This window comes from Lucilia sericata, unplaced genomic scaffold (genome assembly GCF_015586225.1).
Source record: "Lucilia sericata isolate MDLA Ls3-8-SP2 unplaced genomic scaffold, ASM1558622v1 Contig000184F_arrow, whole genome shotgun sequence".
Taxonomy (NCBI): domain Eukaryota; kingdom Metazoa; phylum Arthropoda; class Insecta; order Diptera; family Calliphoridae; genus Lucilia; species Lucilia sericata.
The window spans coordinates 330001-357036 of record NW_023994212.1 but is presented as its reverse complement, the minus strand read 5'-3'; the positions used below and the strand labels follow the sequence as shown (position 1 = coordinate 357036).

The window sequence follows — 27036 nt, the reverse complement described above, 5'->3', positions numbered from 1 at the left end:
TTGGATTAAATAGAATACAATATGTAATTAACAATAAACACCCCCCAAATCGACATTTCATTTTGGGATTTAATTTTATTTTGTGCCAAAAAAAAACAAATCGTAAATTTTTACCATAAATATTTGTTGTCTTAGTAGAATTTGTAGCTTTATTTATCTATTTATTTTGATCATAATTTATGTGTTATTTCTGTATAATTTTTTAAGTTGTAGTATGTCTTTCTTTCATTTATATTATCTCTCCAGCCCCCTGTCACTTATAAAGTCATAGAAATTAGTTTCTTTTTTTAATTTACTCATTGCTCGGTGTAATTATACCCTCACCACTGTTGTTTTACTAATTCCACCTCAGAGTCACTTACTGAGCCGATAGTCGTTGTCCGTCAGTTGAATTGTTATCGTGCTGGCTATTTACAAGGACGAACCCTGTATTAACCGATTCGCGATTTTACCTAGTTTCTAGTTCAATTCTAGTTCAGTACTTGTTCAGTACTAGTTCAGTTCTAGTTCAGTACTAGTTCAGTTCTAGTTCAGTACTAGTTCAGTTCTAGTTCAGTTCTAGTTCAGTTCTAGTTCAGTTCTAGTTCAGTTCTAGTTCAGTACTAGTTCAGTACTAGTTCAGTTCTAGTTCAGTACTAGTTCAGTTCTAGTTCAGTTCTAGTTCTAGTTCAGTTCTAGTTCAGTTCTAGTTCAGTTCTAATTCAGTTCTAGTTCAGTTCTAATTCAGTTCTAGTTCAGTTCTAGTAGTTCTAGTTCAGTTCTAGTTCAGTTCTAGTTCAGTTCTAGTTCAGTTCTAGTTCAGTTCTAGTTCAGTTCTAGTTCAGTTCTAGTTCAGTTCTAGTTCTGTTCTAGTTCAGTTCTAGTTCAGTTCTAGTTCAGTTCTAGTTCAGTTCTAGTTCAGTTCTAGTTCAGTTCTAGTTCAGTTCTAGTTCAGGTCTAGTTCAGGTCTAGTTCAGTTCTAGTTCAGTTCTAGTTCAGTTCTAGTTCAGTTCTAGTTCAGTTCTAGTTCAGTTCTAGTTCAGTTCTAGTTCAGTTCTAGTTCAGTTCTAGTTCAGTTCTAGTTCAGTTCTAGTTCAGTTCTAGTTCAGTTCTAGTTCAGTTCTAGTTCAGTTCTAGTTCAGTTCTAGTTCAGTTCTAGTTCAGTTCTAGTTCAGTTCTAGTTCAGTTCTAGTTCAGTTCTAGTTCAGTTCTAGTTCAGTTCTAGTTCAGTTCTAGTTCAGTTCTAGTTCAGTTCTAGTTCAGTTCTAGTTCAGTTCTAGTTCAGTTCTAGTTCAGTTCTAGTTCAGTTCTAGTTCAGTTCTAGTTCAGTTCTAGTTCAGTTTTAGTTCAGTTCTAGTTCAGTTCTAGTTCTAGTTCAGTTTAGTTCTAGTTCAGTTCTAGTTCTAGTTCAGTTCTAGTTCAATTCTAGTTCAGTTCTAGTTCAGTTCTAGTTCTAGTTCAGTTCTAGTTCAGTTCTAGTTCAGTTCTAGTTCAGTTCTAGTTCAGTTCTAGTTCAGTTCTAGTTCAGTTCTAGTTCAGTTCTAGTTCAGTTCTAGTTCAGTTCTAGTTCAGTTCTAGTTCAGTTCTAGTTCAGTTCTAGTTCAGTTCTAGTTCAGTTCTAGTTCAGTTCTAGTTCAGTTCTAGTTCAGTTCTAGTTTGATGCGTAACTAATCATAGACTTGTAAAATATCATTTTATTATTATAATGTCTGGGGAACTCCTTACGGAGGAGTTGATCCATTAGAGAATGTATGCCCGGTATTGGATCTTCCTCGGTAATTTAATTTTAGGCTCTAAAACATTAAGAAATATTGATATATAAATCTGGGTATTCATTATATTTAAACTTTGATGCTTTAGAATCGGGCCACAGTTGACTACAAAAGCTTCATAAACTTTGAGCTGGTGTAGGGTATCATATGGTCGGACTTAACCGTCTATATTTCGCTACATATATTTCCTCAATTTTTCGTAATACTCTTAAACTTCATCTAATACTTCTAAAAACCAAAAGCCGTCTTAAACTGTCGCTATACGCTCGCTACCTGTACTGAAAAATATTAACTAACTAAACTTTTGATTTTAATATTTTTAGTCATGCAATTTGCATGTCAATGTCCAAAAAGTAAAAAAAACTACAGAACGAAAAACTTTTCCAATTCTCTTAATCCTTTATAGTAAAAAATAATAACAACAACATCAACTAAAATATCTTTATATTTTGTGGAAATTTGTCTTTACTTTAGTTTCCATTTGTGTTCATTGTAACCTATCAACAAACTACTCACTCCCCCCTCTCATTGAAAAATATTCAAGGAAATATTATATAATTTTGTGTGCATAAATTTTATTGTTTTATTTTCTGATTCGTCTTCATCTAATTTAGTTTAAGATTTCCTTCCTGTATAGTTTTTTTTATTTAGTTTCTTCGGTATTTTCTTTTATTAAATTCAATTCATGAAAAATTCATTGTACATATATTCACACTACATACATGAATATTTATGTATATGTATTTTAAAATAAAACCTTCTAAAGTACTTATCTGCTATTGTATATGATGTATATATTTATGTATAAATTATATATTAAAAATATTTTTTGAATATTATATTAAACTTCTAAAATGCGTATTCAAAATACATATTGCAACATGTAAATAAAAACTTTCACAATTTCTCATTAGACTTGTTGTTAGAAAAGAAGATTACGCAAAATTTTGTGCAAAAAAAAACGATCATACTTTATGCAACAATTCATAATTAAGTTGGTTATTGTTCCATGAAATAAAAAGAACTTTTTATGTATATTGAAGTGTTCCCGTTTTTAATTAGATACTGATGTTCCCATCGATGTTAGATACTGATGTTCCCACACTTCCTTCCTTCTAAAATAAGTAGAAACCCACCATTTTTTTTTTTGTCCTGAAGTCAATACTTGGACAAAATGATAAAAAGGTCCTTTTTTTAAGAGTTTTCCACTTTTGTGTTCATGTTTCACGCAAAGGAATAATACGAAATTTGGATACCATGTGAAGGATCTTGTGAAAGGCATATTATACATTTTTATTTCATAAAGAGAGCAGCTCGCTATTTTAACGAACTTGAGTTGTATATCATATTTATCGCTGATCATTGTGAAGGTCTTTAAACACCCCCATTTCAAACCAATGAGATTAATGGTACACTTTATTTTGGTGTGTGTAGAACAGTTGTTTTTGTTGGCTTTGCCAGACTGATTAGCACTCTTTCTATCTCGGTTTGAGCCTTCAAGGTCTATTTTTTACAGAGTCCAAATTTTTATTCTTAGGCCTTCTTCCAGCATTGGATGGAGGTAGGCTTTTGCGCTGAAAAAGTTGTGTCAAACTGACAGGTTAGTTGCATCACATACACTTATAGCTAATGATCATCGATGTCTTTTTGTCTAGCCGATAGACATTTTTATCACTCTTTTGATAATATTCAATAACTGATACTGCATCTATTTTGAAAACAATTAAATCGCTTATATCTTTACAAATTCTGTAAGACTTTGATCTAAATATCTTCTCTTTTTCCCTTTCTCTTTACCTATCCTAATCTCACTCTCTTGTAGTTTCTCTATCATGATCGTAAATGTTTGTAGAAAAACAAACCAAATGGAAATTGATTTCCAGAAAAATTTTTTTTAGAATATATGGACTGTAGTATTGACAAGTCTATAGATTAGAGTATTTTTATGTACGACTCCATTGACTAGATACTGATCAAATCAATGGTCTTATCTATGACTGGACTATGGTTCTATTGTTCAGTGTCTTGAATAGTTTATGGTTTAATCTACTGACCAGTCTATTGACTAGTCTATGGACAAATTCATTTAATTGTTTATTCATTAGTCAATGTACTGGTATATGGACTATTCCGTTTATTAGTCTATGGACTAATGTATGAACTAGTATTTCAACTAGTCTATATAGCGGGGTATGGACTAGTTTAAGGTCTGTTCTATAGAGTAGTTTATAGACTAACCAATAAACTAAACGATTGCCTAAACAAAAACTTAAGTATTGACTCTCCAATTGATTAGTCTTTTGACTAGCCTATAGGCCAGCCTATTAACTAATCTATTGACTAGTCTATGGACTAATTTATTAACTAGTGTATGATGTAGACTATTAACTAATCGATTGACTAATCTATGGACTACTACATAAACTTGTCTATTGATCAGGCACGGATGGTAATGATTACACAAAGTAATTCACTACATGGCCAATTACAATTAGTTGTAATGTGTAATTGAGAAATAACCAATTACAATTATTTGCAATTGTAATTGAAGTTTTTTCAATTACAATTACTTGAAATGTAATTGACCAATAACCAATTACTTGTAATTTTAATTGAAGTTTTGCCAATTACAATTATCATTACAAATAATTGTAATTGGTGAATCTTCAATTACAATTACTTCAAATGTAATTGAAAATGTAGTCATTACCCCCCATGCCTGCTATTGATTAGATAATCGACTACTCTATCGACTTGTCGTTTGATTAGTCTTGTCTATGAACTATGGACTAGAGTATGGAATTGACCATGGAATGTCCTGCGTACACATCAATGGTCTAATCTATGACTAGACTATTGATTAGTCTATGATCCAGTCTCTTGACTAGTCTATGGTCTAATCCATTGACCAGTCTATTGATTAGTTTTTTGACTGATCTATGGACTAATCTATACTCTAAACTATTGATTAATTAATCAGCATGCCAATGGACTATTTTATCGTTTTATCTATTGATTATTCTCTAGATTGTTCCATTGACTTAAACTAGGCTATGGATTAGACTGTTGACTAATCTATGGACTACAGTGTGGAATAGTCCATGGAATGTTATACTTTCTATAAATTAATCTATGAAACAAATGACTAGACTATTGATTAGTCTATTGACTAGTCTTTTCACTAGTCTATGGTCTAGTCTATTCTCTAAATTATGGTTTAGTCTATTGACTAATCTATGATCTTATCTATCAGTCTATAAACTAGTTTTTGGAATAGCCTATGGACTTACCTATTTTCAAAACTATTGATTAACTAACGACTAAACTTAACTAGTGAATTAATTAGACTATTGTTTAGACTATTGATTGGTCTATGGACTAGTCTTTAGAGGGGTTTATTAACTGGTATATGGACTAGATATTGACTAGTCTATGAGCTAATCCATTGACTAGTTTGTGATCTAGTCGATTGACTAATATATGAACTAGTCTATTGACTATGAAGGACTCCTTTGCTTAGTTAGTAGAGTAATTTATCGACTTGCCTATTGATTAGTTTATGGACTAAATTATTGACTACTCTATAGACTACTGATCTGGTTATGGACTACTCTTTGGGCTAATCTCTTGACTAGTTTATTTACTGGTGTATGGACTAATATATTGACTTGTTTATTGATTAATCTATTGATTATTCTATGGACTGTTTCCTTGACTTTAAATGGGCTATGGATTAGACTGTTTACTAATCTATGAACTCCAGTATGGAATTCATCTATGAATCAATTGACTAGACTATTGATTAGTCTATTGACTGGTCTATTGTCTATTGTCTAATCTATGGTTTATTCTATTGCCTAATCTATGAACTTATCTATTGACCAGTCTATTAACTAGTTTTTGGACTAGCCTTTGGACTTATCTATTCTCCAAACTATTGATTAACTAACGTCTATACTTAACTAGTGAATTAATTAGACTATTGTTTAGGCTATTGATTGGTCTATGGACTAGTCTTTGAAGTGATTTATTTACTAGTGTATGGACTAGATATTGACAAGTCTATGGATTATTCCATTGACTAGTTTGTGGGCTAATCTATTGACCAGTCTATGGACTAGTCTATTGACTAATCTATGAACTAGTCTATTGACTATGTAGGACTGCTTTGCTTAGTTAGTAGAGTAATCTATCGACTTGTCTATTGATTAGTTTATGGACATAATTATTGACTAGTCTATAGACTACTGATCTGGTTATGGACTAGTCTTTGGGCTATTCTCTTGACTAGTTTATTAACTGGTATATGGACTAATATATTGACTTGTTTACTGACTAATCTATTGATTATTCTATGGACTGTTTTATTGACTTTTACTAAGCTATTGATTATACTGTTGACTAATCTTTGGACTACAGTATGGAATAGTCCATGGAATGTTCTACTTACTATAAATTGATCTATGAATCAATTAACTAGACTATTGATTAGTCTATTGACTAGTCTATTGACTAATCTATGAACTTATCTATTGACCAGTCTATTGACTCTCTCAAATATTGATTACCGACTAAACTTAACTAGTCAATTAATTAGACTATTGATTGGTCTATGGACTTTGAAGTGGCTTATTAACTAGTATATGGACTAGATATTGACTAGTCTATGGGATATTCCATTAACTAGTTTGTGATCTAGTCTATTGTCAAGTCTATAGATTAGTTTATATAATAGTCTATTTACTAATCTATGAATCTATGGAGAACTCCATTGACTTGTCTATTGAATAGTTTATGGACTTAACTATTGATCAGGTTATGGAGTAACCGTTATGCTAGTCTCCAGACAAGTTTATGGAACATTACATTGACCAGTCTATTGACTAGTATTTGAACTAATCTATACACTACTACATGGACTAGCCTAAATATTGACTAATATTTTTACTAGTCAATTGCCTTGTTGGTAGACATGACCAATGGCAAGTCTATAAACTATTGCATTAACTAGTCTATCACTTACTCTATGGACTAGTCATTTGGCTAATCTATGGTCTGATCTATTCAGACTAATCTGTTATTTGTCTATTTACTAATCTTTGATTTAGTCTTTGATTTAGTCCATTGAATGTATATGGACTAAGTCTGTTGTCTAGCCTATGATCTGGTCTATAACTTTCCATTTTCTAATACAATTTTCTTAAACGAAAATTTTAGATTAAAAAAACCTATATCTATAATTATACTAAAAAAAAATACTTCTATTTCGGCATGACACACAATACGAATGCAAAAATAAATATGACTTTTCTGTATATAAAACTTTCTTTGCATGTTAATTATTTATTTTGTAAATTATTTATCTAATTTTTTTCTATTGTGCTTTTAAACATAATAAATCTCTTAATAAAGACATGTTTAATATACGAAACTAATTGCTGTTTTATATTTTGGTTTTATCTTTTTTTCCTTCTTTTAACATTTACAGTGCCACAGAGGGAGCCGATTCCCATCCAGCATCCGGTGATGAGGGACAACTTGGCGAAGAGGGTCAAATTGGACAGGGTAAGGGAGATGATGTAAAAAGTACGTGTCACAATTTCAAAATTTCTAAATTGGTAACAAAATAAATATTAAAAAAAAAATTAACATAAAATTAAATTGTAACAAAAGACAGGGGAATATGAACAAGAAAGTGACAGGTTACTAACAACATCTAACACCAAATTCCCAATTAAGTTTCTTTTCCCCCCCTAGTAGCACAGAGTTTTAGTAGTTTTTTACTCTCTTATTATGTTATTATAAAATTAAATATGTATTTATTATTATTTAAATTAGTTAACTAAAAAGTTTTATATTTTAAAAAAAATTAAATCCGAATTTTGAAATTTGTTTTCAGTTACCACAAAAGTAACACAGCAAGCTAAGCATTTTGGTTCATTTTTGACATCAGCCTTTAGTGAAGCTGGTTCAAAGATAAAAGAAACTGTTAAGAAAAACGTAAGTATTTAGCCAAAATTGGGCCAACTTCCCCCCAAAAAAAAAAACTAAAACAAACTTAAAATACACCTTTACACAAAATTTTGCAACAAAATTGTGAAAAAAATTAAATAAATAAATTGAATTGAAATCTGAATTTGCTCCCAATTTAAAGCCCATTTTGGAATCATTTAACAAAGAACAAGAAGCGTTTATTAAGGGCCAGGCTGGCGGTAATGGTGCCGCTGTGGCCCCCTGGTCGGGTCTACCCAATGAGGGCAAAATTAAAGAGGAAATTATGGGTCTATCACAAGATCGTCGTAACTTTGTTCGAGCTCCACCAGCTGGTGTCGATTTTGAATTCAACTATGAAACTGCTTATCCAACGGCAATTGCCATCATGGCTGAGGATAAAAATTTAGAAACTATGCGTTTTGAATTGGTACCCAAAATGTAAGTGTTAAATTTTAATTAAACTTTTGCCAAAATCTTATATTTTTTTTTGTTAGTTTTGTGAATTATTTATTAAAATGGTTTTCCCTTTTTTATTACTTGTTCATTAGCATTACTGAGGAAAATTTCTGGCGAAATTATTTCTATCGCGTTTCACTAATTATCCAAGCTGCCGAATTGGGTACTCTTGGTGAAGATGGTGTAGCACAAGCCTCAAGTGGTGAAGATGGTAAGTTTCAATTAGTTCTATTTACTCTTTTTTCTCTCTTTTTTTTTCTTTCGATCTCTCTGTCTATCTTTTAAAATTTATTTTCGTTTTATTTTTGTAAAAAATCATAGTAAGTTTTTCTTTAGTTTATTTTGTTTTTTCTTCGTTTAAAGAATCTACAGTCTTTTCTCTCTATATTTTTTTTATAATTTTTACCAAGTTTCTTTTTACTCTTCGAATTATTTCACCTTTTTTTGTAAATTTAACATTTTGTTTTGTTCTTTTTTAAGTTTTATGTAAATATGGCTTTATATAATTTGGTTTTAGTATTACAAAAGAAATTTGAAAGGGTTAAACGCTTTAATGAAGGGGATGTTGAAATAAAGTGTTACTCTATGTTTTGACCTCCCCCCGGGGGCATGTTTCCTTGATGATAGATCCCATCTTGGTGTATTGCAATCCCAGGGTAAAGAGGTGCTACCAGTACCTCTAGTCTGCGGGGACTATAAATTAGTGATGTCACTCCACTCCTCGGCTAGTCCTTGGTATGATTTGATATGAGGTCTAACCAGATAACAACATAATCTGGTACTACGGGTGGCCAGTTGCCCGCAGGTCTATGTCCTGGCTGGTCAGTTGGTTGAGGTTCCTTCGAGATCCACGTAGTGACTGTAGTTTAAACCCAAATGCGTTGGTTAATTCTCTTTTCAAATGACACAGATCTGTGTACAAAGCAGCATATGCTGAATTCGTGACCCCGATCCGTATTTCTTACCGGTCGTATAGTAGGGGAATTGTCAGGTTAGCGTTCAGTAGTTGCTTCTCTTTCCGTAGAGAGATCCTTATGATCATGGGAATGGAACTGGTGCAAAAATTGGTGAAAGATTGGGAAAGTCTGATTCATGAAGATTTATATCTCTAGATGCTGTTGCCAAACCAACAGAAGCCATCTCAGTAGTGTGGTTGGACGACTTGTAGAAGTCCAGGAATGCACTGGGGTGAGTCTTTAGATAATGAGAATATATGTGGGGACAGTGCATTCTCAATGTTTTCACCTGATGTTAGGTCCACCCTTTCTATCGGCTCTAACCAGTGATTGCCTTTTTCTTTGTCGGTGTTAGATTGAGCTTGCTCATAACACCTGTCCTTCCCCAGCGGGACTACTATAGCAAGAGATTAGATAGATCGGGTACTTGAGCAAAGTCACGTATACTGGAACGGACATCCATATACGTAAATTGCCAACGGCGTGTAAGAAGCACAATGGGGCGGTGGTGAGTCGTTGGATATAATTCGGAACTGGGTCCTATAAAGGCTCATTTAAGAGTATATTCTTGATATCTCTGACATCTTGGTGTCAAATTTGCGATGAAGTATGTGATTGGATACTGGCTCTTCAGAGAAACAACTGATCTTCATGCCAAGATTAGGAAAATGCCTAAACTTTGACTCTGTCATCAATTACAATTACGTTTTACGAACTCCGAAATCAAACAGTCAGTTTCAAGTGATTTGGATTTTGATCGAGAATTGCCATGCGATCCTCAAAGTGCCTTAATCATCTGAAGAAGATTCAAAACCTTAAAAAGCTATAACCTAGAATGCCACCTACTACTAGCCACAGATATGGTGTGTCCCTCACGATGCTGCTGACTCAGTTTCGAAGCGAACCAGTGATCGATGCTTCGTCCGGGTGGAAATTTTGATTTGGGTTTCAACAACAGTCACCACCTTATTTCAAATTTACATGTACCAATAACCAGTTTTGCGTGTTTTCTTCTTCTGAAAGTACCAATTAGAAACTTGTCGAATCTCAGGTATCTTTCTCTGCTGAAGATTCGTATAAGGAGATCTTCTATTATAATCTCTGGTCTGTCCGCAATCACACAAAGTCATCAGAATTTCTAGGTTATTTTTGGCCGATCATAAAAAGCTCTCTAAGATAACGAGGTACTTTTTCATCAATAAAAAAGCTCTCTACTATAACATACTAAGAGGTTTAGCATTCGGTTCTTTTTTGATCGATCATATAAAACTCTTTACGATAATATATTACTTACTGCTTTATAATATAAGAATACATTTGATCCTCTATGCACTCACTCAAAACTGTCACAAAGTTCTGTCAGATCGAACATTTTTTGTTTGAAATACATATATACAAAACTTATAAAATATCGATTATAAAGAAAGAGTTCTCCCTACGAGTACTATTACTACTTTCTTTATCTGAAATATATCGTTCCATTAGATCGCACATTTATGGTTTTAAATACAAAACTTATAAAACATCGATCACAAATAAAGATATCCCTCGACGGGAACTGACTACGTTTCTCTTTTAATCTGTAATATATCGTTTTACAGATGTTTAGAATTTCAGAAATGGTTTGTAAATCATTAATCAGAGATTTCGATCACTCAAGCCACTTTGGAACCCCACAAAAAATATCTTTTGTAATACTATTTTATTAATTTCTTCTTAATTTAATTTCCTTTATTATTATTTTTTCAAAATTTAATTTTTTTTCAAACATTTCAATGCTATTTTACTGCAGCTATTAAATCAAATTCAAATTCAACTGATAACGTTTTCTAACTCTCTCAATTTCAAAATATCACTATCACACTTCAAATAAAAATCGAAACATATATTTCAGTACTCAAAAGCTTTTAGTTTTAGTTTATTTTTTTCGAATTTTCTTTCCTTTCAACTCTTTTTTAAGATTTTCTCAAATATTTTAAACTGTCGTCTCTGGTTACTTACTGTCAATTATAATTTCCTTTGTCTCTTAAAACTATCATTTTATCGTTTACTTTGAGCACTGTATAATTCAGTTTTGAGCACAAACTTAGACTCTCAAATAACTGACACTGATTTGTGAAAAGTTCTCATATATTTTCAAAACAGTGTAAATGTTTTAATTTATTTTTCTAATTTGATTTGAAATCAGTTTTATAATTTTCTATCAGCTAAGTTTTAATTTTAAGTTTTAAAAGCTCTTGCACTTTTTTACTTTTAATTTATTTTAATTTTATTTAAATTTATATTTTTTATTTATTTATTTATTATTATTTTTTTTTTCTTTATTTTCATGTTGTTTTCTTTATTTTTATAATTTGGTTTGATTTTTTCTTTATTATTTGGTTTAAAAAAATATATGAAAAATTAAAAAATAAAACACAAAAATCAACACTACACTTTACAAATTAAAAAAAAATTACAAACAAAAAATAAAATAATAAATTATAATAAAAAACCAAAAAAAAAAAGTTAAAGAACAAAAATCTGCCATTACTACTGAACCACTTAAAACCGAAACTTTTTTGGATTCGAAAAATTCTGAACAAAATGTCAAGTTTGAGGAAAATTTGTCTGCTACTACCAAAACTAAACGTTCCCAATTGACTTCTGAATCTGAATTTGTGTCCGATGCCTTTCAGAATACCACTGAAAATGATTTAGAAGAAATTAAAGATGGCATGCGTAAACTTGGTATTGATAGTATGACCCAACAACAGCCAAATACGGCATTGAGTAATAATGATGGTAAGATTATTATTTTTTTATTTTCTTGAATTTGTTTTTATTTTTAATATTATTTAAGTGTGGTTCACTTGATTGTCATTAAAATAATTTTCTATTTAATGGAAAGGGGACTTGAAAAATTTAACATTTAGAGTCCTTATTTAAATGAATCTACCAAATGTTTATAAAATAAATTGATAACATGATCTATATTCCAGACTATAGACTGATCTATAGTCCATACTATATACTGATCTATAGTCTAGACTATATACTGATCAATAGTCCAGACTATAGACTGATCTATAGTCCAGACTATAGACTGATCTGTAGTACAGACTATAGACTGATCTATAGTCCAGACTATAGACTGATCTATAGTCCAGACTATAGACTGATCTATAGTCCAGACTATAGACTGATCTATAGTCCAGACTATAGACTGATCTATAGTCCAGACTATAGACTGATCTATAGTCCAGACTATAGACTGATCTATAGTCCAGACTATAGACTGATCTATAGTCCAGACTATAGACTGATCTATAGTCCAGACTATAGACTGATCTATAATCCAGACTATAGACTGATCTATTGTCCAGACTATATGCTAATCTATATTCCAGACTAGGATTGATCTATAGTCCAGCCTATAGACTGATCTATGATCCAGAGTATAGACTGATCTATAATCCAGACTGTAGACTGATCTATAGTCCAGATAGACTGTTCTATAGTCTGGACTATAGACTGTTCTATAGTCCAAAGTATAGACTGTGCTACAGAATATAGACTGTTCTATAGTCCAGACTATAGACTGTTCTATAGTCCAGACTATAGATTGTTCTATAGTCCAGACTATCGACTGTTCTATAGTCCAGACTATCGACTGTTCTATAGTCCAGACTATAGACTGTTCTATAGTCCAGACTATATAGACTGTTCTATAGTCCAGACTATATATAGCCTGTTCTATAGTCCAGACTATATATAGACTGTTCTATAGTCCAGACTATATATAGACTGTTCTATAGTCCAGACTATATATAGACTGTTCTATAGTCCAGACTATAGACTGTTCTATAGTCCATAGACATTTCTATAGCCCAGACTATAGACTGTTCTATAGTCCAGACTATAGACTGTTCTATAGTCCAGACTATAGACTGTTCTATAGTCCAGACTATAGACTGTTCTATAGTCCAGACTATAGACTGTTCTATAGTCCAGACTATCGACTGTTCTATAGTCCAGACTATAGACTGTTCTATAGTCCAGACTATAGACTGTTCTATAGTCCAGACTATAGACTGTTCTATAGTCCAAACTATAGACTGTTCTATAGTCCAGACTATAGACTGTTCTATAGTCCAGACTATTGACTATTCTATAGTCCAGACTATAAACTTTTCTATAGTCAGACTATAAACTGTTCTATAGTCCAGACTATAAACTGTTCTATAGTCCAGACTATAAACTGTTCTATAGTCCAGACTATAGGGTATTCTACAGTCCAGATTATAGACTCTTCTACAGTCCAGACTATAGACTCTTCTATAGTCCAGACTTTAGACTTTGCTATAGTCCAGACTATAGAGTCTTCTATAGTCCAGACTATAGACTGTTCTATAGTCCAGACTATAGACTGTTCTATAGTCCAGACTATAGACTGTACTATAGTCCAGACTATAGACTGTTCTATAGTCCAGACTATATACTGTTCTATAGTCCAGACTATAGATTGTTCTATAGTCCAGACTATAGACTGTTCAGACTATAGACTGCTCTATAGTCCAGAATATAGACTGTTCTATAGTGCAGAATATAGACTGTTCTATAGTTCAGACTATAGAGTGTTCTCTAGTCTAGGCTATAGAGTGTTCTATAGTCATGATTGTAGACTGATATATATACCTGATTTAAGACTGGTTTATAATCTCTTAAATATGGAAGTAACGCTATTAATTTGAAGCTTAAACATTTTTTTTTACAAATTCTGTTTCCTAATTTGGAAGATCTATAATATTTTATTGTATGATCTCAGATTAATTCTCAAACGTCAAATCAAAAATTTACTCGATTTAAGTAAAAGTATATATATGATTATGATTATGATTAGATACATATATGTCGGATACTTTACTTTCATATATACATATCGGGGTTCTTTATTAAAATCTATAAATTACTTCTAACATCAGTCTGTCCAAATCGCGATGTTAAATTGAAGCTTGTTTCGATCAACTAAGTAAATTGTCTTAAATCTTTTGGACGTAAATATTATCAGGATGTATAGGTGCAACATTTTTTGTTAAATCTCCTCTTGTCCGCCTTTCGTCAAACCTCATTTATTAAATAGGATTTTGCTTTGAATTTTAACAATTGAATGCCACTGAATTGTTTTTTTAATTTTTATTTATTTAATTTAAGCTTTTCAATTATTTAGTGGTGATGATTTAATTTGTTTTTGTTTAATTAATTCTTGTTTGTTTTGATTATTGTACAATTTTTATTGTGGTTTTTGCATTATTGTTTTGTATATTTATGTTTTTATTATTAACAAAATATTTAAGTAAAATTGTTTCAATAGAAATATATTGCATAAAAATATTTGCCTTGAGGAAAATTTAAAATTTAGTTCAAAACCTGGAAATTTATTTAGCTTTTTCTGGTCAAATGTTCAATTCATAGAACACGTACTTATAGAAATTACGTTCCGAATTGGCCCTTCAGATCCATTTAATAACGAGTTATTGAAATAACTCAGTAATAGTCCACCATAAGGTTTATTTGGTATGGTGGATTATTTCTGAGTTATTTCCGTAACTCGTTATTAAATGGATCTGACGGTCTGAAATCGCTAGGCCTGTATATTCAAATCAATCGGAAGCGGTATCAGAAGTACGGTTTTTCTAACTGTTGAGCTCATTGCGAGAAAATCATTACTATTCAGAACTTGATACAAATTGCGCCGTAGGCGAAAAATTGATTCTTAATTGGTCATAAAGAAATTACGTACCGAATTGATGTACTGTTTTACAGATATATAATAGATAAAAAATTTGTAAAAAGTAAAAACAAGACCAAGTTTTCTAAAGGATTGAGCCGCGCTGAATCCAAATCTGAACTCAGATTTTCTTTATCAAGTCTGGGAAAAACATAATTTTTGGGCTTTTTTGAGACATTATAATAGCGCCAAGACCAATTTAATTATACAATAATTTATGCCATCTGGATGTTTTTTCTGTCGACTTTAAAGGCTTAACATCTGACATATCTTCTTTCTTCTTCGAAATATCTTCACCTAAATCTCATGATTTTCGGATCCTACACAACTACAGTGCGGAGGGTGTTAAGTTTTATAAATATTGTTTATAACGAGCAAAAATATTGAATCCACACTTATCTGAGGATGTTCCTATCGACTGAAAATTACTTTCTTATTCGATGTAACGATGTCTGTCCGTCCGTCAACTTCAACGGGTGATATCCCAGCAACTACTGCAGAGTTTTAAACAATTCAAAAGTTTTTCTTCTAGAAACAAGTATGAATGTATAGTTGGGCATGACCGGCCATATGATATTCTTTACGGTTGTATGGAGTCTAGGCGATATTATGGACCGATTTTTAAAATGGGCTTTGTCTTTGGGTTAAAAGAAGAGTGTGTGTCAAATTTCATCAAATTATCTTGAATATTGCGGCCTGTAGCGTGCGCACTAACTTTTACATGGACACACATATAGACAGTCAGACTGACGTACGGACATAGCTAAATCGACTCAGAAAGTGAATCTGAGCCGATTGGTATACTTTAAGATGGAACTTAAAGTAGCGTGCGTACAAAGTTTACATGTACACACACAGATAGACTAACAGATGAACATAGCTAAATCGTTTGAGAAAGGGACTCTGCCGATTAGTATACTTTAAGTTGGATGTAGGACCAATATTTTTGGGTGTTCCAAATATCTGATATCTGATCTGTAATCAATCCCGATGTGTACTTTTTTTAAGTGTTCTTTGGGCAAAATCGTACTTAAATTTTTAACTGATTTTCTAGATTTAATTACGAAGAATACTTATTCATTCTGAGGTAACTTCTCGTCCTACTTTCGTTGGGGCCATCCCATAAGAATCAAGATTTGTTAAGCCCTCTTCTCTAAATATTGCAAAATATAGACTGCTTGCAGAAAATTTAAATTAACTACTATTTATTTATTTATGCAAAAATATTTCCTGTGAAATCCTACAATGCAAATATATATTTTTCAATAAAAACAATTTTACTTAAATTACATTTATGAAATATTATTAAATATTTATTTAACAAAACATTTATTAAATGTTAAATGTATGTATGTATATTTGTTTTTTTTATTATTATTATTTTCCAACATATATGTACTAATCTAACATTTCATTAAAATTCATTTCTCATAATAAACAATAAATGTCGAAAAAAACATACATATTAGAACATATTTGCTAAAAGCAAAATATGTAAATTTAGTTAAGCTCTGGAGTTGTGCATTCACCCATTTAACATTTAATAATACATTTGAAAACATTTTGCAAATACTATAAGAAATTTTCTAATAAAAATACCCTCCATTAATAAAATAGAAAAACATTCATACACTTTTATACAAATTTATTTAAAATTTTAAAATACCAATATTTTTTGTCAAAACTAAACAACTTTTAAAATAAATAATTGCACGTTTTTTTAATACATTACTTGATTTAATTTATCTTCTGTTTATTAATTTAAATGATTTCTTAATTAAATTAATTATTTAGACAACAAACAATTTTTGTAAAAAAAATCATCTTTAAACACATTTACTTTGAAAACCATTTTAAATGGCATTTTAAATTTTAAATACAAAAATTTTGAATTTTTTAGTTTGGATTTAACATGAATTTTTTTTTTTTTTATTAAATTTTTAATTTAGTTTTTCTTTAGATCTCTTACCATGCATTAACTCAATTTCAAATCGGTTTAGATTTTTTAAATTTCTTTATTTTAAACAAATCAATTTTAAAAAACTACAAAAAAACCAAACCAAAACCCATAATCAAAAAAAAATTAAATCTGAAAAATACAACCCTGTAAATGTTGTATATTTTTCTCTTTTTTTCTTCTATTTTTTTCTCTTTTTCTTTTTTTATCAATATAAAAAAACTAATAATAAATATATTAATTACAAAAAAACAGCTTTTACATTTAATTATTAAAAAAAAATATATATAAAAAAACGTAAATCGTATATAGAAGAGTACTTTTTATTTAGAACATACCTAAAAACTACTTTTAATTAAATCAACAACAACAACAAAAAAATACAACAATAAGTTAATACTATATAAATACTTATATATAAAAAATAATAACAAAACAAAAAAAAAATAAAATTAAAACTAAAAGAAAAACTATATCAAAAGTATATATCAATTGAAATCCTATAAAACTAAACCAAAAATAATCATTATCTAAAATAATTTAAATATAATATAATAAACATCAAAACTAAATTAAAATAAACGAACTCCTCCAAAAGAAAACAATTTACACAGGACAAAAAACATTTCACACAAAAAAATTGTCAGAAATATATATAAAGTTTATATATTAAAGGAAAGGTTTGTTTAAGAAATTTTAAGATTTTTTTATAATTTCATATTTTTTGTTCGAAAAATTCTTTTCAAAACCCGTAATCGAAGTCTTCGGAATCCCTTTACTAAAGGAAATATACATATTTTTCCTTTCCTACAAACTTTACTTTCTATATATCACATGTAAATTTCTTCGATCTTGCAATACGATCTGCATTAACTTTATTGTTTCACACATATTAGCTCACACAACCAACAGACACTTCCATGTCAGAATGCATCATTATGTCTCAATTTCCATTTATCGTTAAAAGAAACTTCAAATTGCCTTCCTTATAAAAAATGTACTATAATTTGTCTTCTTAACGAAAGGGCACTGCGATCAGCTTTACACTGATCATTACTTTGCGATCAATATGTATGTCACTCTTCCATTCACATCGACTAAAACTCGGTTAGTGTTCGATAACGAGCCTAAACTCCTATACTTTTGACTATAGTTAAGCTAATCTAACGATTTTTAAAGATTAAATGATCGCCAAAGATTAGATCGATCTGCGATTAATACTTTGTCTTCAATTTTCCACTGAAACTCCGGTTATGTCATGTTCGATATCGAGTCTAAACGCTTTCTAAACTTGACTTTCTACAGAATATAATCAAGCTTAATCTAACGATCAAACTTACAGATTCTTAATGATTAAGTGACCGCCAAAGATCAGTTCGCTTAGCGATCAACTTTGCAGCATGCAATACTTTGTCTTCATTTTTCCAAACATATCGACTGATACTCCGGTTATTTCATGTTCTATAGCGAGTCTAAACACTTTCTTATGAATATAACTGAGCTTTATTTAACGATCGAATAAACTCCGTTTATTTCATGTTCGATATCAAGCTGATCATTACTTTGCGATCAATATGCCACTCTTCCACTAATATCGTTAATGTTCGATAACGAGCCTAAACTCCAATACTTTTGACGTTTTACTGAATATAGTTAAGCTTAATCTAAAGATCGAGCTTACACATTTTTAATGATTAAATAACCGCCAAACATTAGATCGATCAGCGATAAATACTTTGTCTTCAATTTTCCACTGAAACTCCGGTTCATGTTCATGTTCGATATCGAGCCTAAACGCTTTCTAAACTTGACTTTCTACAGAATGTAAACGAACTTAATCTAACGTTCGAACTTACAAATTCTTAATGATTAAGTGACCGCCAAAGATCAGTTCGCTCAGCGATCAACTTTTCAGTATGCAATACTTTTTCTTAATTTTTTCACACATATCGACTGATACTCCGGTTATTTCATGTTCGATAGCGAGCCTAAACACTTTCTAAACTTTCTTTTGAATACAACTAAGCGTTATTTAACGATTGATCGACTTTAGATTGAAACACCGGTTATTTTATGTTCGATATCGAGCCTAAACTCTTTTAAACTTTCTTTTTTGAATATAACTGAGCTTTATTTAACGATCGATGTTAGGCATTCTAAAGATTAAGTGACTGTCAAACTTTGGCTCTCGCAATTCTAAAGCTATAGTATTGAAACCACTTATAATTGAAAACAAGTCCTTCCCATTTTTATAAATTTGAACTGATTACTACTTTGTGTTCAATTTGTCACTCTTCCACTCATATCGAAAAACTCTGTTAATCGAGCCTAAACGAAAATACTATTGAATTTCTACAGAATATAATCAAGCTTAATCTTACGATCGAACTTATAGATTAAGTGACCACCAAACATCAGCTCGATCAGTGATCAACTTTGCAGCATTCAATACTTTGTCTTCATTTTTGCACACTTCCACTCATATCGACCGAAACTGCTTAGTTTGAATACAACTATGCTTTATTTAACGATCGATGATAGACATTCAAATAGATCTTTTCTAAAGATTAAGTATCTGTCAAGCTTCGGCTCTAGTAATTCTAAAGCTATCGTATTGAAACAACTTATAATTGATAACAATTCCTTCCCGTTTTTATAAATAAAGGCTTCCAATGTGTCTCGATACTCATAGATTGATCAAGGACACTTCTAATCGAACTTTAAAGAGCAGATCACGTGGGTATTATCTGTCATCATATTCCTCAACGTTTTAAGCGATTAATTTATACAAATTGGTTATCAGTTAATCGCTCTTCAATATGATTACTTTAAAAGGAACTTTCTTTAAGTAACAGATCTCTTCGGAATCTACAATTGATTATTATGGCATATATTGTCATGGTCACTTCAAATTCAAATTGAATTTGATACACAATCTGTTATAAGATAAAAGCTTCCCGATATGATCACTTTCATATTCAAACTAAGTTCAGATCACGTTGGAATGATCTTTCGCTTTGAGCAATTAATTTATCGGTTATCAGTTAATCGCTCTTCAATATAATCATTTTAAAAGGAACTTTCGTTAAATAACGGATCTCTTCGGAATCTACGATTGGTTATCATGGCATATATTGTCATGATCACTTCAAAGTGATCTTTACTATGACAAAAGATCTTCTTACATTCTTCTCAACGTTTAAGGACATAAATTGATCAATTCGAATTCAAGTTGAATTTAATAGTGATCTTTGCTATAAAGAACAGATCACGTTGGAATGATCCTCGTTATCAGCTAATATCTTTCTAATATTTAAGATAGATCTTCACTATCAAGATCAGATCTTTTTTCATTAATCTTGATGCCTTAGGTGATAAAGTGATCAATTCACATTCAGTATTAATTTTGTGCACAATCATCACAATGATCACCTTCAAAATGATCTTCGCTATGAAAAACTGATCGCGTCGGAATAATCTTTTTCGACCTATTTCTTCATGCGATAAATTGATAAGTATATATTAATATTCAAAATAGGATCTTCGTTTTTTTCTCAATGCTTTTAACGGTTAAATTATATCTATTCCAAATAAATTTGATCCACATTATCAGGTAATCGCTTTCAAAGTGATCTTCACTATAAAGATCAGATATTTTTCCATTCTTCTCAGCGTTTAAGGAGATAATATAATCAGTTAATAGCTTTTCAATATAATCACTTTCATATTGATAATCGCTATGAAGAACAGATTGCGTCGATCTTATTAAAAATATTTTCTTTTTTTTTAATAAAATTTCTTAAACAAATCTTTAAATCTTCCTACAAAATAACAAAAAATATCTTTAAAATATAAAACAGTTAAGTACATTTGTTTGAAAAACATATTTAAATTTTCTTATTTTATTTTAATTTCAATTAATTTTTTTCAATTTTTTTCAGTTTAATATTTACTTTTTATTTAAAAACGAAAAAAATGATTCCTTAACTATCCTTTCTCTTTATCCTTCCTACGTTACTTATTTTCCTTAAAAATATAAAAAAAATATATTTTTTAAAAATTAAATTAAAAATTTTTTAGTTTCTATTGAAATTTATTTGAACAAACTGAAATCGATTTACTAAAAAAAAAAAAAAAAATCATAACAATTGTTTTTCTGTTTATTTTTTTCTTTTTTAAATCATCCTACAGAAGATTGAATGGATTAACGCAAAAACAAAACCCAAAATTATTTAACAAAATATTAACAAAAAAAACCAAATTACAAATATTTGAAAAAAAATTCTTTAAAACCCCCCCCAAAAAAAAACATCTAACAAAAAAATGTATTATTGCAAACAAAAAAATATTTACTCTAAAAGACAAACAAAAAAAATAATATTATTAACAGAAAAAAAAAGAACATACATACACCAAAAATAAAAAAAAAAGATACAAAAAACCCCAAAAAGTAATAACAAAACGCAAAAACCTAAAAGTTTAACATTTTGTGTGGTAAGTTTCGTAACTAATTGTTGGTTTAAAAAATATTAAAAAAATTCTTATATAAATTATAAATATTTTTTCAAAATTTATTTTATATAGTGGTGTTCATTATTATTTTTTTTATTTTATACAATATTTGTTATTTAATAAAATATTTATATTAACCAAAAAAATATTAGCAATAAATTTCAAAATTGCTTAGCAAAATGTTTAATAATTTTAAATATTTTTTTTAAAACAATTTTGCTAAATAATTTTATTAAAATTAAATTTCGTTTCTTTTTTTACAAATTTGTATTTCATATATATGTGTGCGTGTTACTTTCTTTAGTTGTTTAGATTAGTATATTTAAACATATTTTTAAATATTTTATTTTTTTTTTCTATAAAAAAAAAAATTACACACTATGTTTTGTTCTAAAACATTGTGTTTTTTAGCTTTTATTTAAATTGAAATTATTACATATTAAAGAAAAAATAATACCTCTAAAACCCACTACCAAATATTTTCAAATTTTATTTTCATTAAAATCACTCGATGAAGAACATTAATTGAAATATTTTTGTTTGGCGCTTTTTGAAATATAATTTAATTTCATATGCATTTGTTTTCATAAAATAATTTCAATATTCTTAAAACAAAAATATGTATATAAAGAAATAGTTTGTTATAAGTTCAGAATTTTCAAAATTTTTGGGTTAAAAATTCATTTTGGATTAAGGACCTCTATGAATCATAAACTGCTTTGTCACAACATTTTCCAGAATGTCTTTATGAATTAAGCTCACATTGTCCTGAAAATTATTTATTTAAGATTCCTTATTTCATACGCTAATATATTCTAATGACGTTTCTTTGATATTGTTTTTTCACTTCGTTCTAAAATTTCGCCTGCCTTAGTCCGGTATTCCATTGTATATGTTAGGGCTAATAAGTAATAATCTTATACTCTTATTGGTCAAACATCGCTACTTTGATCATTTTGAAATGCCAGATCCCATCGGATTGATTTTACTCAATTTCTCTTAAAAACGTATGTGATAAATTGATAGTTATCTATTTCACATTTAAAATACATTAGATCCCTTTATTGGTTTCATATGATCGCTTTTCAGTAGGATCACATTTGAAGTGATCTTTGCTATAAAGAACAGATGACGTCGTTATTATCTGTCATCATATTCCTCAACGCTTTAAGCAATTAATTGATACAAATTGATTATCAGTTAATCGCTCTTCAATTTGATCACTTTAAAAGCTACTTCTTTTAAATAACAAATCACTTCGCAATGATCTTTTACCTTTTTACTCCATTCGGTTATCATGCCATAATCACTTCCAAGTGATCTTTGCTATAAGAAAAAATCATCTTATTATAATTGATTAATTTATATTCAAATTGAGTTTTGAAGACCACAATGTCCTGAAAATATTATATTTAAGATCCCTTGTTTCATATGCTACTACACCCTTATCAGGTTTTTGGCATTGTCTTTGACATCCTTCTAAACTTTCGTCTGCCTTAGCCCTGTAACCAGTTCGATAGCCATTGTATATGTTAGGGCTAATAAGTTATAATCTAATAGTCTTATGGTTCAAAAAGTCCTTACCATGTCATTTTGAAATGTCATCCCGACCTCACCTTCTCAAACAGTACTGTTATATTACGTAATATTATTCGATACTTTTCATACGAAAATTACCCAGTTAATACATTTTAAACAGCGGAAATTTTTGTTTAAAATAAAAAGTATTGTCCGAAAGTAGTCGAAATGTACGAACGTATTTGATACTACAATTCAATAGTTATCCAGCTCTATCTAGTTTAGGTTAGGTTGATAGGAGGATGAAATATACCTAGGCCATTATCGGGCCTGTTGTACGCTCCTTTTCAGCTCTATCTAGGGCAGATAAATTTCGCGTAAAAGGGTCATAAAATTAATTTTTGTTGACTCCCGTTATTCTCTAATCTCTGACGAACCATTCCTCACAGTCGGCTGAGAGTGTAGTTGAAATGATCATGCACCCTCAGTGGTTATACCCCTGCAATTGAATCAATCTGAAAAAATTACCCTTTTAAAATCACATTGATTATAAATCCTTCTTTTGGATCAGAAGGCAGATAGACAATATTCCAGAGACGAAGAAGTGAAAAATTTACTCCTCGATATGCACTGAACAACATCATCGATTCCTGTAAATTTATTATTCTTTAGAGAAGATATCGTGTCATATATTTTTCTAATATAAAGATGACAGAATACAGAATATTTTTGAAATACTTTACAAGCTGAGCTGGAAGAAGTCGAAGTGCTTTACGTGAACGCCTGGCTTGTTGGTACTTTTTCAACCAATGGGTGAGCTGATTAGGCGACTTATCACCGCCCCTTTGTGTTTCTAACACGCCGGTGCAAATTTTTGTACATAGTTCTGTCGGTCTACTTTGCTCAAGTATTCTGGCTACCTAATCTCTGACCAATGCTTAACTTCCGAGATGAAGAACATCACTTCCGTTTACAACCACGCATGGTCTCTGTAGAGTCGGCAACAGCACCTGGAGCCGTATTCGGTAGAAACACTTTTTCTTACTCACAGAGAACACTCTGTAATAAATCTGGTTTGAACAGATTAAATCCTAAACAAGGAAGGAAAATTCAATGGTATCACTTGTATAAGATACCTTTCATCCATCACCATTGAACCCAGCACACTCCTCATTCATATGACACAGTCACATATACGGGTGGGTAAGGTCCGCATACCCCTACATTCTTCCCGTATCATTAACTCCAACTCATTTTCAACGTTTAGTCCCACAGTCATTCGTCTGTGGGGTATTTGTTGTGTCGGCAACAGCACCAAACTTATCCAGAATTATAGACTTTACGTTGCATTATTCTTTTAACCGACATTCTCTTCCCGTAAATTTTGGTTATATACCATAGCTACCACTTGCACCCCGAAGGAATTACTCTAATAACCAGAACAAGGCAAAATTAGAAACTCTGCCCTATGTCTGGATGTTCTTCCCTGGGGAAAAAACTTCCAGTTGACAAAGCTGTTGCTGAATTGACAATCTTTGTCCGATTGAGAATCGTATCGTTCCGGAGCGGAGATGCAATTGTCGTGGGAAAGCAAACTATGCCCTTGCGGGCTATCACTTCCTATGGTGCCAGATTATGTGGTTCTCTGGTTCGAACCAATGTCAAATCATTCCAAGGAAAGGCCAATGATACATTTGATCATCACCAGTTTATAGTCCTGGCAGACTAGAGGTACTGATAGCATCTCTTTTCCCCGGGATTGCTATTACTCCAATTTCAATAAGGTAACATGCCCTCGGGGAGCTGAGCTTGACCATCGGTCAAGATATACAATCTGCTCCAATAAGTGGTCTTCCTGTGTGTCCCTGCTTCGGGTTCTTTCTATCTTTTACTTAATTCCAGTTTCTGCTGTATAAGCGTTCAGATGTCGCCATATGGCCATATTTTACGTAGCCCTTTCCTAGAGTCTATATGTTCTAGTTCTTAGTTCTATCTTAGAGTCTATATGCTGGTCTCTATGTTAGACCGTTGTTTTAGTCAAATCGGATAACAGGATCACGTGCCGGAAATCGATGCAAAAGTATAAAATTAAGTAAATAATTTCACTTTCTTTGATTTCTTCAAAAACAATATTATTCAGATTATATTGATTTGATATTTGTATATAATCTTATCTTCTAGAAGATATTGTCTTTCCAACAAGGTATGAAACATTAACCCACATTTCTGCATTTCGATTACGTTTCCGTAATCGCTATGATCGAAAATTGGTATTCCAACAAAAAACGGAATCGTAAGAAAAAGTCTAGGAAATTCCATTTTATTTCAATGCTTTACGAATGTGTGTATTCTGCATTACGATCGTAACTACGTTTTTATAAGGTGTTATTTTAGTGACGGAGCTTCGAATCGAAATGCTGATTACCAAAGTTGCCAAACGGAGAAAATTTTGATTGAAATGGAAATGCAGAATAGGGGTGATTAATATCGACGAACAATAACAAAGTTATATACATTTTCCACCTGTTAAAATAGCTAGTCGGGTGGTTAAGGTTACCTCTAAGTTATAGGTTAAATAGCTGGTTCGGGAGTGTCCCCACGTGTGCTCCCAATTGTATTAAACGGTTACTATTACTATCCATCGTCCATATCGGCAAATACAGATACAAAGTGCTATCCATAGTGCGACAAGCCTCAACTCCACTTTCTTACTTGATTCTCTTTCTCTCTCTCTTTGGAAATGTTTAAATATATAAATTTTTAAATAATCCTCTTAAATAACAAACTATTTTTATATATGTTTTAAAAACTATTGAAAAAAGTCTCTGCACTAACTAAAACAAATTGAACAACACCATTAACATTATTTGTTTAATTTTCTAAAAAAAATTTATATATTAAACCAAATCATTAAATTCAAATCAAATTCATAACATTTTAGTTATTTAAATCCTAACAATATAAAAAATATATATTTATTAAATACCAACTCACCACACAAAATAATAATTAAATGATTTTTTTTTATTTTATCAAATTTTTTTTACTTAATCCTCTAACCTTTTTGAAAATCCTTTCAAATACTAAACAATATAAATTAATTATTTAATTTAATTCTTTTTAAATAATTGTTATAGTTTTATAATTATATTGTTTTTTTTTTTCTTTTTTACTTTAATAACTTTAAATGATTTTTGTTTTGTGGAATGCACTCGTTAAAACTAGTTTAATAAAGAAAACAGAAAGAAAATTTTAACAAAATTGTTTATTATAAATAATATATTTTTTTAATTTTTGTTGTTGTTTTATAAATATTTTAATTTTTTTAACTACAAATTTAATTCTCATTAAGTAGCTGGAATGCTTTTTTTTTGGTAACATTATTTATGTAAAATTCAACATATTGTAAAAATTATTAGAATTATTTATTTAATTAATTAACAATTAAACAAAAAAAATGCCTGCCTTTATTTATTATAAATTTATTTATATAATTAAATTTATTATTATTTAAATAAATGTATTTTTAATTTAATAACAAAGCAAGCAAGGAATGCATTAATTAATTTTATAATTTATTTTAACATAAATTTTCTTTTTTTTAATTTTTATTTATTTTTTTATAATTTTCTTTTTTGGTTTCTTTTTAATTTAAGATTACATTTCAGTTACCATACGTTTGCCCAAAAGAATTGTGTGTCAAAGTATTTGTTTAAGTTATCATCATCATCATCATGATGATGATTGATTGTTCCTATTTCAAATCAATGTTTTTTTAAATATTTGTTTAAGTAATAACAAAAAAAAAAATAAGCAATTTGTCGTTAAAGGTAATGAATTTAGAAACTATTTTTATTAAATATTGCCCCACATTTATATTTGGTTTAATTATCATTAATTGGTTTAATTAACTTATTGATTAGCTGCACTTTATTATTTATATTTAAATATTTGTAAATAACACACTATTTTTGGGTAAACATTATTCTCAGTTTCAAGTTTCATGATGTTTTTATAGTAAAAAGTTATTATTTTTATAATGGGGTTCCTTACTTGCTTTTTAATTTTCAATATAAAGTTATTTAATTTAATGAATAATGTGATCAATTCAACTTTGTGATA

The 27036-nt window shown here is 30.1% G+C and overlaps 1 protein-coding gene across 15 annotated transcripts in view; it reads left to right on the top strand.

Moving 5' to 3' along the window:
* Positions 1-27036, top strand: part of LOC119601658 (synapse-associated protein of 47 kDa) — a 117707-nt gene that overhangs the window by 85857 nt on the left and 4814 nt on the right. For 11 of the 15 annotated variants that reach the window (XM_037952741.1, XM_037952744.1, XM_037952737.1 and 8 more), the window contains 5 exons: positions 7240-7337; positions 7651-7751; positions 7906-8183; positions 8294-8412; positions 11666-11941. In XM_037952741.1, the coding sequence (XP_037808669.1) occupies positions 7240-7337; positions 7651-7751; positions 7906-8183; positions 8294-8412; positions 11666-11941 (872 nt within the window). The remainder of the gene's footprint in view (positions 1-7239; positions 7338-7650; positions 7752-7905; positions 8184-8293; positions 8413-11665; positions 11942-27036) is intronic. The other 4 variants (XM_037952743.1, XM_037952747.1, XM_037952742.1 and 1 more) reach the window with 1 other exon arrangement.